This window comes from Schistocerca serialis, chromosome 5, assembly GCF_023864345.2.
Source record: "Schistocerca serialis cubense isolate TAMUIC-IGC-003099 chromosome 5, iqSchSeri2.2, whole genome shotgun sequence".
Classification (NCBI taxonomy): domain Eukaryota; kingdom Metazoa; phylum Arthropoda; class Insecta; order Orthoptera; family Acrididae; genus Schistocerca; species Schistocerca serialis.
The window spans coordinates 362,066,018-362,080,510 of NC_064642.1; the positions used below are offsets into that span (position 1 = coordinate 362,066,018).

The 14,493-nt window shown below is 43.1% G+C and overlaps 1 protein-coding gene across 1 annotated transcript in view; it reads right to left on the bottom strand.

Moving 5' to 3' along the window:
* Positions 1-3,446: 3,446 nt before the first annotated feature.
* Positions 3,447-14,493, bottom strand: part of LOC126481347 (uncharacterized) — a 60,700-nt gene continuing 49,653 nt past the window's right edge. The window contains exon 5 of the mRNA XM_050105042.1: positions 3,447-5,391. Within this exon, the coding sequence (XP_049960999.1) occupies positions 4,942-5,391 (450 nt within the window). The 3' untranslated portion in view covers positions 3,447-4,941. The remainder of the gene's footprint in view (positions 5,392-14,493) is intronic.

Sequence of the window (14,493 nt, forward strand, 5' to 3'; positions counted from 1 at the left end):
AAACTGAAGAAACTGCAAAAACGTGGGTATTTAAGGAGATGGGACCTGGATAAACTGACTAAAACAGAGGTTGTACAGAGTTTCAGGGAGAGCATAAGGGAACAATTGACAGGAATGGGGGGAAAGGAATACAGTAGAAGAAGAATGGGTAGCTCTGAGGGATGAAGTAGTGAAGGCAGCAGAGGATCAAGTACGTAAAAAGACGAGGGCTAGTAGAAATCCTTGGGTAACAGAAAAAATATTGAATTTAATTGATGAAAGGAGAAAACATAAAAATGCAGTAAATGAAACTGGCAAAAAGGAATACAAACGTCTCAAAAATAGGATCGACAGGAAGTGCAAAATGGCTAAACAGGGATGGCTAGAGGACAAATGTAAGGATTTAGAGGCTTATCTCACTAGGGGCAAGATAGATACTGCCTACAGGAAAATTAAAGAGACCTTTGGAGAAAAGAGAGCCACTTGTATGAATATCAAGATCTCAGATGGAAACCCAGTTCCAAGCAAAGAAGGGAAAGCAGGAACGTGGAAGGAGTATATAGAAGGTCTATACAAGGGCGATGCACTTGAGGACAATATTATAGAAATGGAAGAGGATGTAGATGAAGATGAAATGGGAGGTACGATACTGCGTGAAGAGTTTGACAGAGCACTGAAAGACCTGAGTCGAAACAAGGCTCCGGGAGTAGACAACATTCCATTAGACCTACTAACGGCCTTGGGAGAGCCGGTCCTGACAAAACTCTACCATCTGGTGAGGAAGATGTATGAGACAGGCGAAATTCCCTCACACTTCAGGAAGAATATAATAATTCCAATCCCAAAGAGAGCAGATGTTGACAGAAGTGAAAATTACCGAACTATCAGTTTAATAAGTCACAGCTGCAAAATACTAACGCGAATTCTTTACAGACGAATGGAAAAACTGGTAGAAGCCGACCTCGGGGAAGATCAGTTTGGATTCCGTGGAAATGTTGGAACACGCGAGGCCATACTGACCTTACGACTTATCTTAGAAGAAAGATTAAGGAAAGGCAAACCTACGTTTCTAGCATTTGTAGACTTAGAGAAAGCTTTTGACAGTGTTGACTGGAATACTCTCTTTCAAATTCTAAAGGTGACAGGGCTAAAATACAGGGAGCGAAAGGCTATTTACAATTTATACAGAAACCAGATGGCAGTTATAAGAGTCGAGGGACATGAAAGGGAAGCAGTGGTTGGGAAGTGAGTGAGACAGGGTTTTAGCCTCTCCCCGATGTTATTCAATCTGTATATTGAGCAAGCAGTAATGGAAACAAAAGAAAAATTCGGAGTAGGTATTAAAATCCATGGAGAAGAAATAAAAACTTTGAGGTTTGCCGATGACATTGTAATTCTGTCAGAGACAGCAAAGGACTTGGAAGAGCAGTTGAACGGAATGGACAGTGTCTTGAAAGGAGGATATAAGATGAACAACAACAGAAGCAAAACGAGGATAATGGAATGTAGTCGAATTAAATCGGGTGATGCTGAGTGAATTAGATTAGGAAATGAGACACTTAAAGCAGTAAAGGAATTGTGCTATTTGGGGAGCAAAATAACTGATGATGGTCGAAGTAGAGTGGACATAAAATGTAGACTGGCAATGGCAAGGAAAATGTTTCTGAAGAAGAGAAATTTGTTAACATCGAGTATAGATTTAAGTGTCAGGAAGTCGTTTCTGAAAGTATTTGTATGGAATGTAGCCATGTATGGAAGTGAAACATGGGCGATAAATAGTTTGGACAAGAAGAGAATAGAAGCCTCGTAATGTGGTGTTATAGAAGAATGCTGAATATTAGATGGGTAGATCACATAACTAATGAGGAAGTATTGAATAGAATTGGGGAGAAGAGAAGTTTGTGGCACAGTTTGACAAGAGGAAGTGACCGGTTGGTAGGACATGTTCTGAGGCATCAGGGGATCACAAATTTAGCATTGGAGGGCAGTGTGGAGCGTAAAAATCGAAGAGGGAGACCAAGAGATGGATACACTAAGCAGATTCAGAAGGATGTAGGTTGCCGTAAGTACTGGGAGATGAAGAAGCTTGCACAGGATAGAGTAGCTTGGGGAGATGCATCAAACCAGTCTCAGGACTGAAGACCACAACAACAACAACATGTCAACATTAGCTTCACCAGGGAGTTTCTTTTATGCATTTCCTGTACGATGGTTTTCGTGGGGTATTGAATCCACATAGATCTATGCAGATTAAGTTCAACAATCACTTTGTTGACCGGTAAAAACTTGCTTAATTGTCTACGATTATGTGTTTCAGTATGTTTAAATTTTCTCCCATTACTGTGTCTGGTAGACGAAATTTTGCTTATGACATTGGATAGTGTAATTACAGCTATATCTGTTAGATTTGTGACTGTTGTCACAGACGCGTCAACTTAGCAAACAATCTGCCGTTTATGGAAGTCTGAATTTAGTCATGATGGTGAATCAACACAGAACCATAACGATCGCATATGTACAGACGTCTCGGAAAACACCCAATGGTGTCAATCACTAGCTTTATAATGAATCAGAAAATGAACTAGAGAAATAATGTGTCGATAGCAGATTGTTCATATCTTTTCTCCAACAAATGTAAAGTACTGTGTCTGTTGTATAAAACTTCATGTTCGTAATTAAATTTTTATTTCCGCTTACATTCGATTCCTGTGTACCACACTGTTCTTAAATATTCGTTACCTGTATCTCTCATTCTTTCTTTCTCTTTTGGTAGAATTACAGTTCACTTCCGGATAGTTGCTTAGTATTACTCATGGTCATCGTAATCGTCCTTCTTACCTTATTCTTTTTATACAACGTAATTCAATCTTCTTATTTAACTTCCAGTGTCCATTCCCTCTCGAAAAGCGGTGTATCCAAAGAAACTTGAACGGTTTAATCTTTTCTGTTTGTTTGTATGAAACTATTGTTTAAGACCTAACAGGTTCTCGTCATTTAAATGGAATAGATTGCTTCTTGTTGTTTGAAATGGTGGGAGTGTTCCTTGCAGCTACGAAATTCTCCTATGGATATATGGAGTACATGTGCTGTTGTTTGTTAATAGTGCTAAATGTCAGTAACTAAGATATCTAATTTTGTAAATTATTTGTCTAGTTCTAATCTTCGTGTCGATTACTGTAACAGTTCAGCTGTGTAATGTAAAAGATACGGTGAACATATTGCACCCTTATCACGCTCCTTAATCTGCAATCTTCTAAGAAGCATCATTCCGAAGAATGCCAGTTTCTGACTAAGCTTACATGGTAAGTAGGTAGCTCCTCTTCTCTAGAATTTTTCACAATTTTTCGCGTTTATATAGAGTTTTTGGTGAGTTTATCGTGATATTCTGGAAGTTTTTTCGGGCGTTAGGTTAAAGGTAAAAATACTATGAGTACTTTATCTTCCTCAGATAAAACAGTTTCTAGTAATCTCGTTTCAAAACTTATGGGCACCATGCTTTTATTTAACTAAAGCACGAGTACATACGTGAACATTCTTAAGAGTAAAATCACAGGGGATAAATTAATGGGGATCACGATGATACAGGTAAGGATTAACGATGAAGTTCTGAGAAATACAAGGGCACACATACATACACACATAGATTAACTCTAAGTACCAATAAATTAATTTGTACAGTAGATGTTAAACAGCTGTTAACGTTGAAAATGGTGTACCGGAGCGCCCAGGCGACATAATGGGCGGGACTCAGCAGAGCAGAGTAGCTTCCTCCAAAACTCATAATGAGAATGGTATGCTGCGTTTTAGTATCTGATGGACTATGTTTCCACCTATTTGTTAACGATTAAAAACAATTGTAGGTGACCTAAGTGAAATTTGCTGGAGAAATGATGGGTACCTAAAAATATTTTGCACCAACTATAGATTATTTGGAGGTACTTCTGTACTGTCGACGTACTGTAATGTACAGTAGATAAGGAAAGAAATACTGAGTTCTTGATTTTGACGCAAACTGTTTCCTTGAAAGTGGTAAACTGAGTCATCTATCTATTTTGCTACGAGTGAAAAGTTTTGTTTTGTGAAAGGGGATCGCTAACGTAAATAAATTTCAGTAGGATATCCAAACTAACTTTTTTTTTTTCAATTCTTAAACACGTTTTTTCGGGTAAAGAGTAACGGAAGAGCTCGCATATTCATCCAGTTGGGTCATTGACGATGGACATCCAGTATGTTCAAAGAAGGGCAGATCGTTTCGTATAATCGCCAAATAGTAGCGAGAGTGTCACGGATATTTTAAGCACGTCGGGATGGCAGTCATTAAAGCACAAACGTTTTTAGTTCCGACGAAATTTTTTTTACGAAGCTACAATCGACAAATTTCTCCTCTGAATGACAAAATATTTTGTTGACTCCCATCTACGTCGTGATAAAATGAAATAAACTGTAGTCCATACGAAAAGGTTTAGGCATGCATTTTCACCCACGTACTATTCGCGAGTGGAGAAGTAGAGAAATAATATGAAAGCGGCTCCACGCACCCTCTGGGTAACACTTAAGAGGGAGTTTCAGAATAATCGTGCAGATGTAGATGTGGCAATTAGAGTATACATAACGAAAATGATAATATTTCCAGGAATGGGTCGTCGGTATTGTTACGTTTAAGGAGGAAGCTGCTCTGCGACTGCATATAAGAGAATCAGTCAAGAGCGAGGAGGGAAGTTTGTAAATTACATAACAAAAGCTGATTGAATGAGTCGACTTGGTATGTGAGATTCGCGAGAACTACCGCGGTATCTCGGGGGAGAATCGATTGGTTTGGAGAGTTCCGCATGTAACTACACACACGCACAAAGGCATTCCACAGTGTCCGTCGATGCCGACTGCACGGGAAACAGTCTGCCTGCCTTCTCTAGTCCAGTTCGGGACGCGAAGTCGCATCCTGGCTGTGACAGGAGGGCGCTTCTAGCCCTGGCGGAAGGGCAGGTCGTCGTATTCGTACTCGTCATCGTGCTGGGGGCCGAAGCCGCCCCTGACGGGTGCTGGGGGCGGGCCCGAGGGCCTGCGCTGCTGCAGCGGGATGTTGACCTCCTCGGGCGAGTGGAAGACCTGGTGAGGGGCCGGCTGGGGGCGGAACTGCGGCACCTGGGGGCGGCCGCGCAGCACGGGGGCGGCGGCCGGGGGTGGCGGGGGCGGCGCGGCAGACCCGCGGATGGGCGCCGGCTGCTGGTGCAGACTCTCCTCCTCGTAGAAATTGTCCGGGTAGTAGCGGTCAGAGTAGCGCAGAGTCACGTTCGGCTTGTTCTGCACCTCCTCCGCGTTGATGGGCCGGTACAGGTAGTCGTTGACGAAGTGGAACTGCGACGACTGCTTGCAGATGTTCTCGCTGCTCGGCGGCATGCAGATCAGGTGCACCTGGGGGCAACGAGACTGCCGTTCAGAGCTGCTATCCAGATTCTACGTGAGAAGTAACAGAGCATCACAAGCTCTAGTAAGAGATGTAGTTACTTTGAGTGTACGCGAGCGACACCTATGATCTGTTTCTTGAACTAATAATTTGCACGACTGTGAGCTAATGCAGAGCCACCTGGCCAAACTTTAGAGTAGTTATTCTTGAGCTATCGTGAAAATCCGTTAGATGAAACTGTAATAGTCTTTAAAGCTAAGTAATCTAATAGGAATCAGAGATAGGGTCACAATACGTCTGTATTTATGCGCACGTGTCCGCATTTTCGACGTTTAGTGTAGCGTCTGTATATATTTTTATGATTTCTGCTTATGCCCGCATTTTTTTAGCTTTGGGAATTAAGATATTTTGATTTTTATTTTCATCTCGTCTCGTCAACAATTTATATACCTTTTCTTTCGGTTACTGAATTAAATCATTTGTTATTTGCTTACAGTTCACATGTAAACAGTTTGTTAGTGAAACGGAAAATATCGATTTGTATTGGTTAAAGTCGATATTTCGATCTTTTTAGCTTTATGACCTAAGATGTTGAGTCCCATAGTGCTCAGAGCCGTTTGAGCTTACAGTTAGCTGTAATATCTACGCTTCTTGGTTGTGTTTGTCTCCCTGCTTCCGGTTTTCACTTAATAATTTATTTTGTGCGATACACTTATTTTTAGCGATCTAGTGCACTCATCTAGCTATGTTTGTATAATAATATAACCATTTCACAACATAAAACTGAGCTAATCATGTTTCAATCGGCAGTACTAAAGGGATTAGTCTGGATCTTGAAAGGAAGATCATAGTCAGTGTTTTACAGTAGTCGTACTTTCTTATTCAAAACCAAAAATCATCCCAATCTAGTGCTGATTACCATAATTTTGTAAGAACTCATTATAAATGTTACTGTGGCCACGAATTAACAATAAAAAGGACAGGTCCATGGAAATGAACCATTGAGTAAACGAAGTCGCCTGAAATGCTACGGAACTGGCGGTATGCATTGTGCAGTTATTATTAGACTGGGTATCCATCAGATTGTGTTGATTGCTTAGAAGGACTCAGTATTGTTTTATGATTTATATGTCCACTGTGATCGCTTTCTAAATCTACGAGTATTTCAAGAAGTTAAATAATAACCGTTCAGCCGGCCGGGGTGGTCGAGCGGTTCTAGGCGCTACAGTCTGGAACCACGCGACCGCTACGGTTGCAGGTTCGAATCCTGCCTCGGGCATGGATGTATATGATGTCCTTAGGTTAGGTAGGTTTAAGTAGTTCTTCCAGTAACGATCAATTTGTATTAATTTTTGCCGCACAGAATTCTTCATATAAAAATCTGTTTTTCCAATTCTTCTTGATTAAGCATTGTCCTATAGCACAAATAAACGGCCGCTCGTAAATTCACAATGCGTTGCTACATTCTGGATGCCACGTCAACAAAGCGCTTACTTCTGTCTTTAATCACTGTCAGCTTGCAACTCTTTCTCTCTGTCTGCACACAAGTGCTTCTCAATCATGCTAGTGCCGAACTCTTAACCAGTCCACATTAGGTATTACTCATTAGGTATTACTTTGTCCCCAACTGGATCAGAATTAACTAGTTCAGTAATTGAATTTTTAACAGGCAATAGGTTTACAACATAGTGAATAGTTGACACGGTGTAAAAAAACCATGGACTAATAAAACATTATCGAATCACATATTCCGTAAGTCTACGAAGTCTAAGTCGAATGGGACTGTGTTTGGTCAAGAAGGACCAGGTATGATTCTTTAATTTATGTTCATTAATGACCAGATTTTCGAGTAATTTTATTTTCTACCTTTAGTTCCTCTATGGAGAACATCACATTTAATATCAAATGAAACCGTACTAGACTGGCTGAGCGTGAAAGGAGGTGGAGGCTGAAAGAGAATGCTTCCACCTTTGCTGAATATGCTCTGAAGGAATGTCGTTCATATGACATTAAATGAGAGTCCTCAATAGAGGAACTAAACGCAGGAAATCAACATTACTCGAAATTCTGGTCATTAATAAGCACCAATCAAAGAATCCTGATATAGTCCTTATTGACCAAACACAGTTCCATTACTAAACGTTCCCTTTCTCCCCTCGCCCCTTCCCTCCTTTTCTCGACCTTTTCCTCACTTTCATCCATTTGTCCGTATAACATAGTAGTCTGTGCTATTACCCACTTGTACAAAATATTAGGCTTAAACATTCATATTCTTTTAACATTTGAATACAGCATAAGAATTATTTACTCAAAGTCTCTTTGGGTACAATATAGTGTAATATAAGATTTACTTGTTCAGAGTCTCCTTGGGTACTACGTAATGCTTCTGTTTTATACCGACATGGACATAAAGTTACATATCTCTGTAGAACGATCTGACGATGGGATAGGAAGTCGAAATCCTGTTCATAACTGACTATTAAATAAATATTATTGTGGAACATTAAAGCTGCGTATTCATGTTTTAATAAATAACTGATATATTAACAAAACATCATTTCTCTGTAAAATGAAAATTCTGTGCAGTAAAAGTGTGTCTTGTTTCATATCAGATCGGCACTTCTATGAAATAAAGGCCTCCTTAGACACTACCACAATAAGCAATTCTCTCGGGTAACCAAACCAACTTGTTAACAATTTGGAAAGCTAGTGTTTCGAATGTAACTGTTTTCAAGGCACTAATACCATCGAATATTCCACATTTACATATAAGATATCATAACTATTTCAACTTCAAACTCTCTGATACCTTCCAACACAGTTACTGATATATATATATATATATTGCTTTCCCTATTATCTCACATACCTTCTGACTGAATAATTTAAGCATTTTTTTATTTTCATATATAAGACGCTTCAATCGTCACACAAGCTGGAAATATTCTGCATTATTTCGTGACAATAGAAGAACATAAAATCTGAATTCAAGGATGAACGGTTATTATGGTTAAAATGGCTCTGAGCACTATGGGACGTAACTTCTGAGGTCATCAGTTCCCTAGAACTTCATGCACAGTGACTGGAGGTGGAGATCCTCACACTCGGCAGTTCTGCGTGTTCACCTCATCGCCAGAAAAAAATGAGCTTCGTCTGTCCATAGGAAGGTCAAGGGCCAGCCCTCGCCAACTTCAATCCTTGCGAGAAAGTGGAGAGCGAAGTCAACACGACGTTGTGCGCCCTGTGGTGCAAGCTACTGTGCGATATGGTACTTGTACGGATATCGTTTGAGAATGGTTCGAAGCACCTTGCGTACAGTGGACCACGGGATGTTCAACTGTCGCGACACAGAAAGCGCACTACCTGACGATTGGGAAACGGGCGCAGCATTGTCTGCCACAGCAACAGCAATTTCATCAATCACGTGTGGTGCAACCGGTCGTCGATCTCTTCCCGGAGCGACGCCCAGTTCTCTAGTTGATACGAACTTCTTCATCATGCTCCGCACAACAGGTGGAGAGAGAGGACCCTTCCGTAATCTTTTCAGCCGGTGATATTCTCGAAATGCAGCTGCAGCCATAGTCTTGTTTTGATAATAGAGCTTCATCAATAATGCCCTGCTCATGTTGACACGTCAACAAGCGCACTGTGTCAGTTCAGGTATGTGAGACTATGACTCACGATGACTGAGCACGCCACGGGTTGGCCATAGTTGGAACTGGACGGTGGCGCTGTGACGCATATGCTCTCCAAACTCTGGACATTATTGCTACCAAGTTTGGTACTCGCACGGTAATTAGTTTCCATGTTATAACACGTTAAATAGGGAAAGTTTAATTAGAACCACCCTGTACCGGAGGTTGCTGATTGGGTTACAAGGCGAAATGCTAATGGTACCACAAACACCCTCTGGCACGCGCCAGAAGTTGGCTTACTGAGTGTAGACGTGGAAGCTGAAGTTGATGTAGATATGAAAAACTACTGGCGATACTGGGCGCCCCTGTTTTCATAATTCGGTAGTTATTTCGAGAGTGAGGATTGTTGTATTTCTTTCAGCGCTCCTGTGTGCACGCCAGCTTCATACGCCGACAGATCTCCGTAGCGAGTTTCTGGGAAAATCTAAACGAGGTCGGAAGTGGAGTTGGCGGCAACGCGTCAGAGCGGTGCGCCTGCGGAATATGCACACGGCAGCGCGCGGCTCGGCCGGCTTATCTGCCAAAGCCAAGGGCTGGCTGCCCCTGCACAGGATGGCCGCTTCCGGCCAGGGAAACGTCGCGTCCCTCCCCGCGCCGCATCGCATTCTCTGCGCCGGCGATTATGGAAATCGCCACGTCAGGACGCAGGTAGCTCGTTTTGCAAGAGCCGCCCTCGATACCGGCTGTTGGAACAGTAGTGACGGGAGAACTCTATTTAGACTGCCCGCTACTTAATTTCCACACAGGTTACGGCTTTGCTTGCAGGGCCATATTATTTTGCAGAAGCTACACGGTTTAAAATGCGGAAGTAATTGATATCTTTCCTCTGTACTGTGTAAAAGTCCTAAACGTACACTGATCAGCCAGGACGTTATGACCACCCATCTAATAGCTAGTATGTCCATCTTTGGTACGGATAACAGCAGCGACGCTTCATCGCATGGAAGCAGTGAGTCCTTGATAGGTTGCGGGAGGGTGTTGCATCACATCTACACACACAAGTCACCTAAGCCCCATAAATTATGGGGAGGGAGCGATGAGCGCTGACGCCAAATTGAAGCACATTCCATATGCTTTCAGTTGGGTTCAGATCTGGCACGTTGGGGAGTCAGCACATCAATTGGAATTCGCCACTGTGTTCCTCGAATCACTCCATCCCATTCCTGGCCTTGTGGCATGGTTCATTATCCTGTTGGAAAACGACACTGCCGTCGGGAAAAATGCTCGTCATGATGTGCTGTACATAGTCTGCAACCAGTGTATGATACTCCTTGGCGTCAGGGTACCCTGCACGAAATTCATTGGACCCATCGATGGCCATGTGAATGTTCCCCAGAGTGTAATGGAGCTGCTGCTAGCATGTCTCCATCCCATAGTACAGGTATCAAGGAGTTGTTCTCCTGGAAGACGACATATTCCCACACTTCCATCAGTGTGATAAAGAAGATATCAGGACTCATCAGACCCTGCAACTCTCTGCCATTGTACCAACATCTAGTGCTGATGGTCACGTGCCCATTTTCGTCGTAATTGCCATTGTCGTAGTATTCACATTGGCACACACATTGATTGTCGGCTGTGGAGACCCATCGTCAGTAGGGTTCGGTGCACTTTGTGTTCAGATACATTTGTACTATGCTCAGCATTAAAGCCTGATGTTAGTTCCGCCACAGTTCGCTGCCTGTCCTGTTTTACCAGTCTACCCAGCCTACGACATCCAACATCTGAAATAAGGGGTGGCCGGCCAACCCTAAGACGTCTGGACGTGGTTTCACCTTAGTTTTGCCACGTGTCGAAGACACTCACCACAGCACTCCACGAACACCCAACAAGTTGTGCAGTTTCCAAAATGCTCGTGCCGAGCCCCTGCGCCATCACAATCTGCCCTCGGTCGAACGCAGATAGATCGCGCGCCTTCCCCATCCCACACACGGACATCACGCTCACTGATACAACATGCACCGTGTTTGTGCCTGAGCAGCAGTAATTCCTCGCCAGGTGACGCTGCTATTGCCTGTAGGGGCTTATATCGATAGTACTTCGGTGATAATAATTTTCTGGCTGATCAGCGTACATCTGTACTTTGACGGATACTAGCTTCCAAACCTCGATTCAGAGAATGTTTTCCGTGATGGGAGTCTCGTGTGAACTATTCAGGAGCTATGCGAAGGCGAAATAGCGCTAGTATTTTCTTAAATTGACAAAGTTGCTACAGAGGTATTCTAACTAGAAATTCCTCCAGTATTTTCGTACCATTACGGTCCAGATAGCACAGTACGATCATCTCCACGGAGGGGAAAGTGGTGGTGTGGGGGGGGGGGGGGGTCAGGATAGCGTACTTGCTCCGTCCATCCCTCGCCTACACCCTCCCCCAGCCCTCGGGCCACCACGCCCATCTACTCTGGGGTACAGAGCGTGACATTACTGCCACATATGCTAAGCTATATTTTTTGTCACTGTTTCGTGGTTTTTTTATTGAGAGTATTGGATACGTGGCGCTGGGAGGACGGCTTTGCGTTTTCTGAATCACACTCCTGGTGTCGTCTCAGCATTCTGTTATTGGCAGAAGGCAGTCACTGAACTTCATTACAAAAGGCAAGCCACCCCAGGGAGAAGGGCAGTTTTCATGGATATGAGGGTGTGGCTTCCTTCGTGCTTTTGTGGGGAGAGCTGTTGCCTGGCCTAGGTCAGGGCGACGGATGCCTTGCCACCACTGCCATCCACAAAGAACAATTGAATTGGACATCTTTTCGTTTTCTGCGTGAACATGGAAGCTCGAGACGCTGCGGCACCGTCCGGCCAGCGTGAGAAACACACTTGCTTTCGCTCCTGACTTTAAGCCACCCAATCGAATTAAGTCGGGCCACGTCTGTGCTTGGCGCGAAGAGGCCGACCAATCAAGGAGACACTGCTCTAGGTCAGTACCAAACTTGTGTGTGTTAATATGCGTTTTGTACTTCAAGAGTGAGAATTTTCTGTTTCGTTCCCCTGTACTTTGAAGAAATAAGCAATATACTGGTTTGACACATTGGCAACAGCACTAACCTGTCGCCCATGTACAGTTTTTTGAAAGTTGGAAGTTGAGGATGGACAACGACGTTTCGTGGCAGTTGGTATCCCAGCCACTGTCTGGTGCTGATGGGCACACGCTTTGCTGATTTTAGGGAAATGTAAGTTTCACAGTCTGCAGTAGCACGATCTGTACTCCAAGCAGCTCACTTCTTACTTGTTCTGGCACCAACTTGCCCATTTCATTATAATTTGTGGTTTTGACTCGTTAACATTGAAATCGTGACCTGGCCTAATAAAGATAACTTGTTATGTTTTCTCCACACAGTCTTCCACAAAATTTGGTACCTTCCCACAGTGTTAGTGCCATTTTTGCGTGAACTCAATTCAAATTTTTAGAAAACTTGCTCTCTGTTAGCTACTTGTGTATTGGTCCAACATTTAGAGGAAATAATGTCCGTTTTACTCAACCTGAATTTCAATTACAAGTTCCTTTAAGTGTCCTACAACTTTTCCATTGTTAGGTGGCCCATTAATAATAAATGTAGCTTGTTGCACACCTAAGCTCTTGGTATTCAGTGGAGGTAACGAGTATTACTCATCTTGTTTCATTATAAGTCTGTTTATTGACTGGGGACAGAGCTGTGTCGATTTCCCCCTAGGATAATAAGTTTGCTCTATGTTGTTTTATGATTATTTGATTAATAACCTTGCAGTATTCATACGAAAGAACCAATAACATTTTATACCAACATCCATCCCATGAACCATGGACCTTGCCGTTGGTGGGGAGGCTTGCGTGCCTCAGCGATACAGATAGCCGTACTGTAGGTGCAACCACAACGGAAGGGAATCTGTTGAGAGGTCATACAAATGTGTGGTTCCTGAAGAGGGGCAGCAGCCTTTTCAAAAGCTGCAGGGGCAACAGTCTGCATGACTGACTGATCTGGCCTTGTAACAATAACCAAAACGGACTTGCTGTGCTGGTACTGCGAACGGCTGAAAGCAGGGGGAAACTACAGCTTTACTGTATGATTAAATAATGATGGCGTCCTCTTGGGTAAAATATTCCGGAGGTAAAGTAGTCCTCCATTCGGATCTCCGGGTGGGGATTACTCAGGAGGACGTCGTTATCAGGAGAAAGAAAACTGGTGTTCTATGGATCGGAGCGTGGAATGTCAGATCCCTTAATCGGGTAGGTAGGTCAGAAAATTTAAAAAGGGAAATGGATAGGTTAAAGTTAGATATAGTGGGAATTAGTGAAGTTCGGTGGCAGGAGGTTGGTTGTTGTTTGGGGCACGAAACCAAACAGCGAGGTCATCGGTCTCATCGGATTAGGGAAGGAAGTCGGCCGTGCCCTTTAGAAGGAACCATCCCGGCATTTGCCTGGAGCGATTTAGGGAAATCACGGAAAACGTAAATCAGGATGGCCGGAGGCGGGATTGAACCGTCGTCCTCCCGAATGCGAGTCCAGTGTGCTAACCACTGCGCCACCTCGCTCGGTGGCAGGTGGCAGGAGGAACAAGACTTCTGGTCAGGTGAATATAGGGTTATAAATACAAAATCAAATAGGGGTAATGCAGGAGTAGGTTTAACAATGAATAAAAAATAACAGTGCGGGTAAGCTACTACAAACAGCATAATTAACGCATTATTATGGCCAACATAGATACGAAGCCCACGCCTACCACAGTAGTACAAGTTTATATGCCAACTATCTCCGCTAATGACGAAGAGATCAATGCAATGTATGATGAGATAAAAGAAATTCTTCAGATAGTGAAGGGAGATGAAAATTTAATAGTCATGGGTGACTGGAATTCGACAGTAGGAAAAGGAAGAGAAGGAAACTTAGTAGGTGAATATGGAATGGGGGTAAGGTATTAAAGAAGAAGCCGCCTGGTAGAATTTTGTACAGAGCATAATTTAATCATAGCTAACACTTGGTTCAAGAATCATGAAAGAAGGTTATATACATGGACGAGGCCTGGAGATACTGGAAGGTTCCAGACAGATGGTAAGACAGAGATTTAGGAACCAGGTTTTAAATTGTAAGACATTTCCAGGGGTAGATGTGGACTCTGACCACAGTCTATTGTTTATGAACTGTAGATTAAAACTGAACAAACTGCAAAAAGGTGGGAATTTAAGGAGATGGGACCTGGATAAACTGAAAGAACCAGAGGTTGTACACAGTTTCAGGGAGAGCATAAGGGAACAATTGACAGGAATGGGGGAAAGGAATACAGTAGAAGAAGAATGGGTAGCTCTGAGGGATGAAGTAGTGAAGGCAGCGGAGGATCAAGTAGGTGAAAAGACGAGGGCTAGTAGAAATGCTTGGGTAACAGAAGATATATTGATCGACAAACTGTCTCCCAGAGAACCGTGCATCGTGAATCACGACAA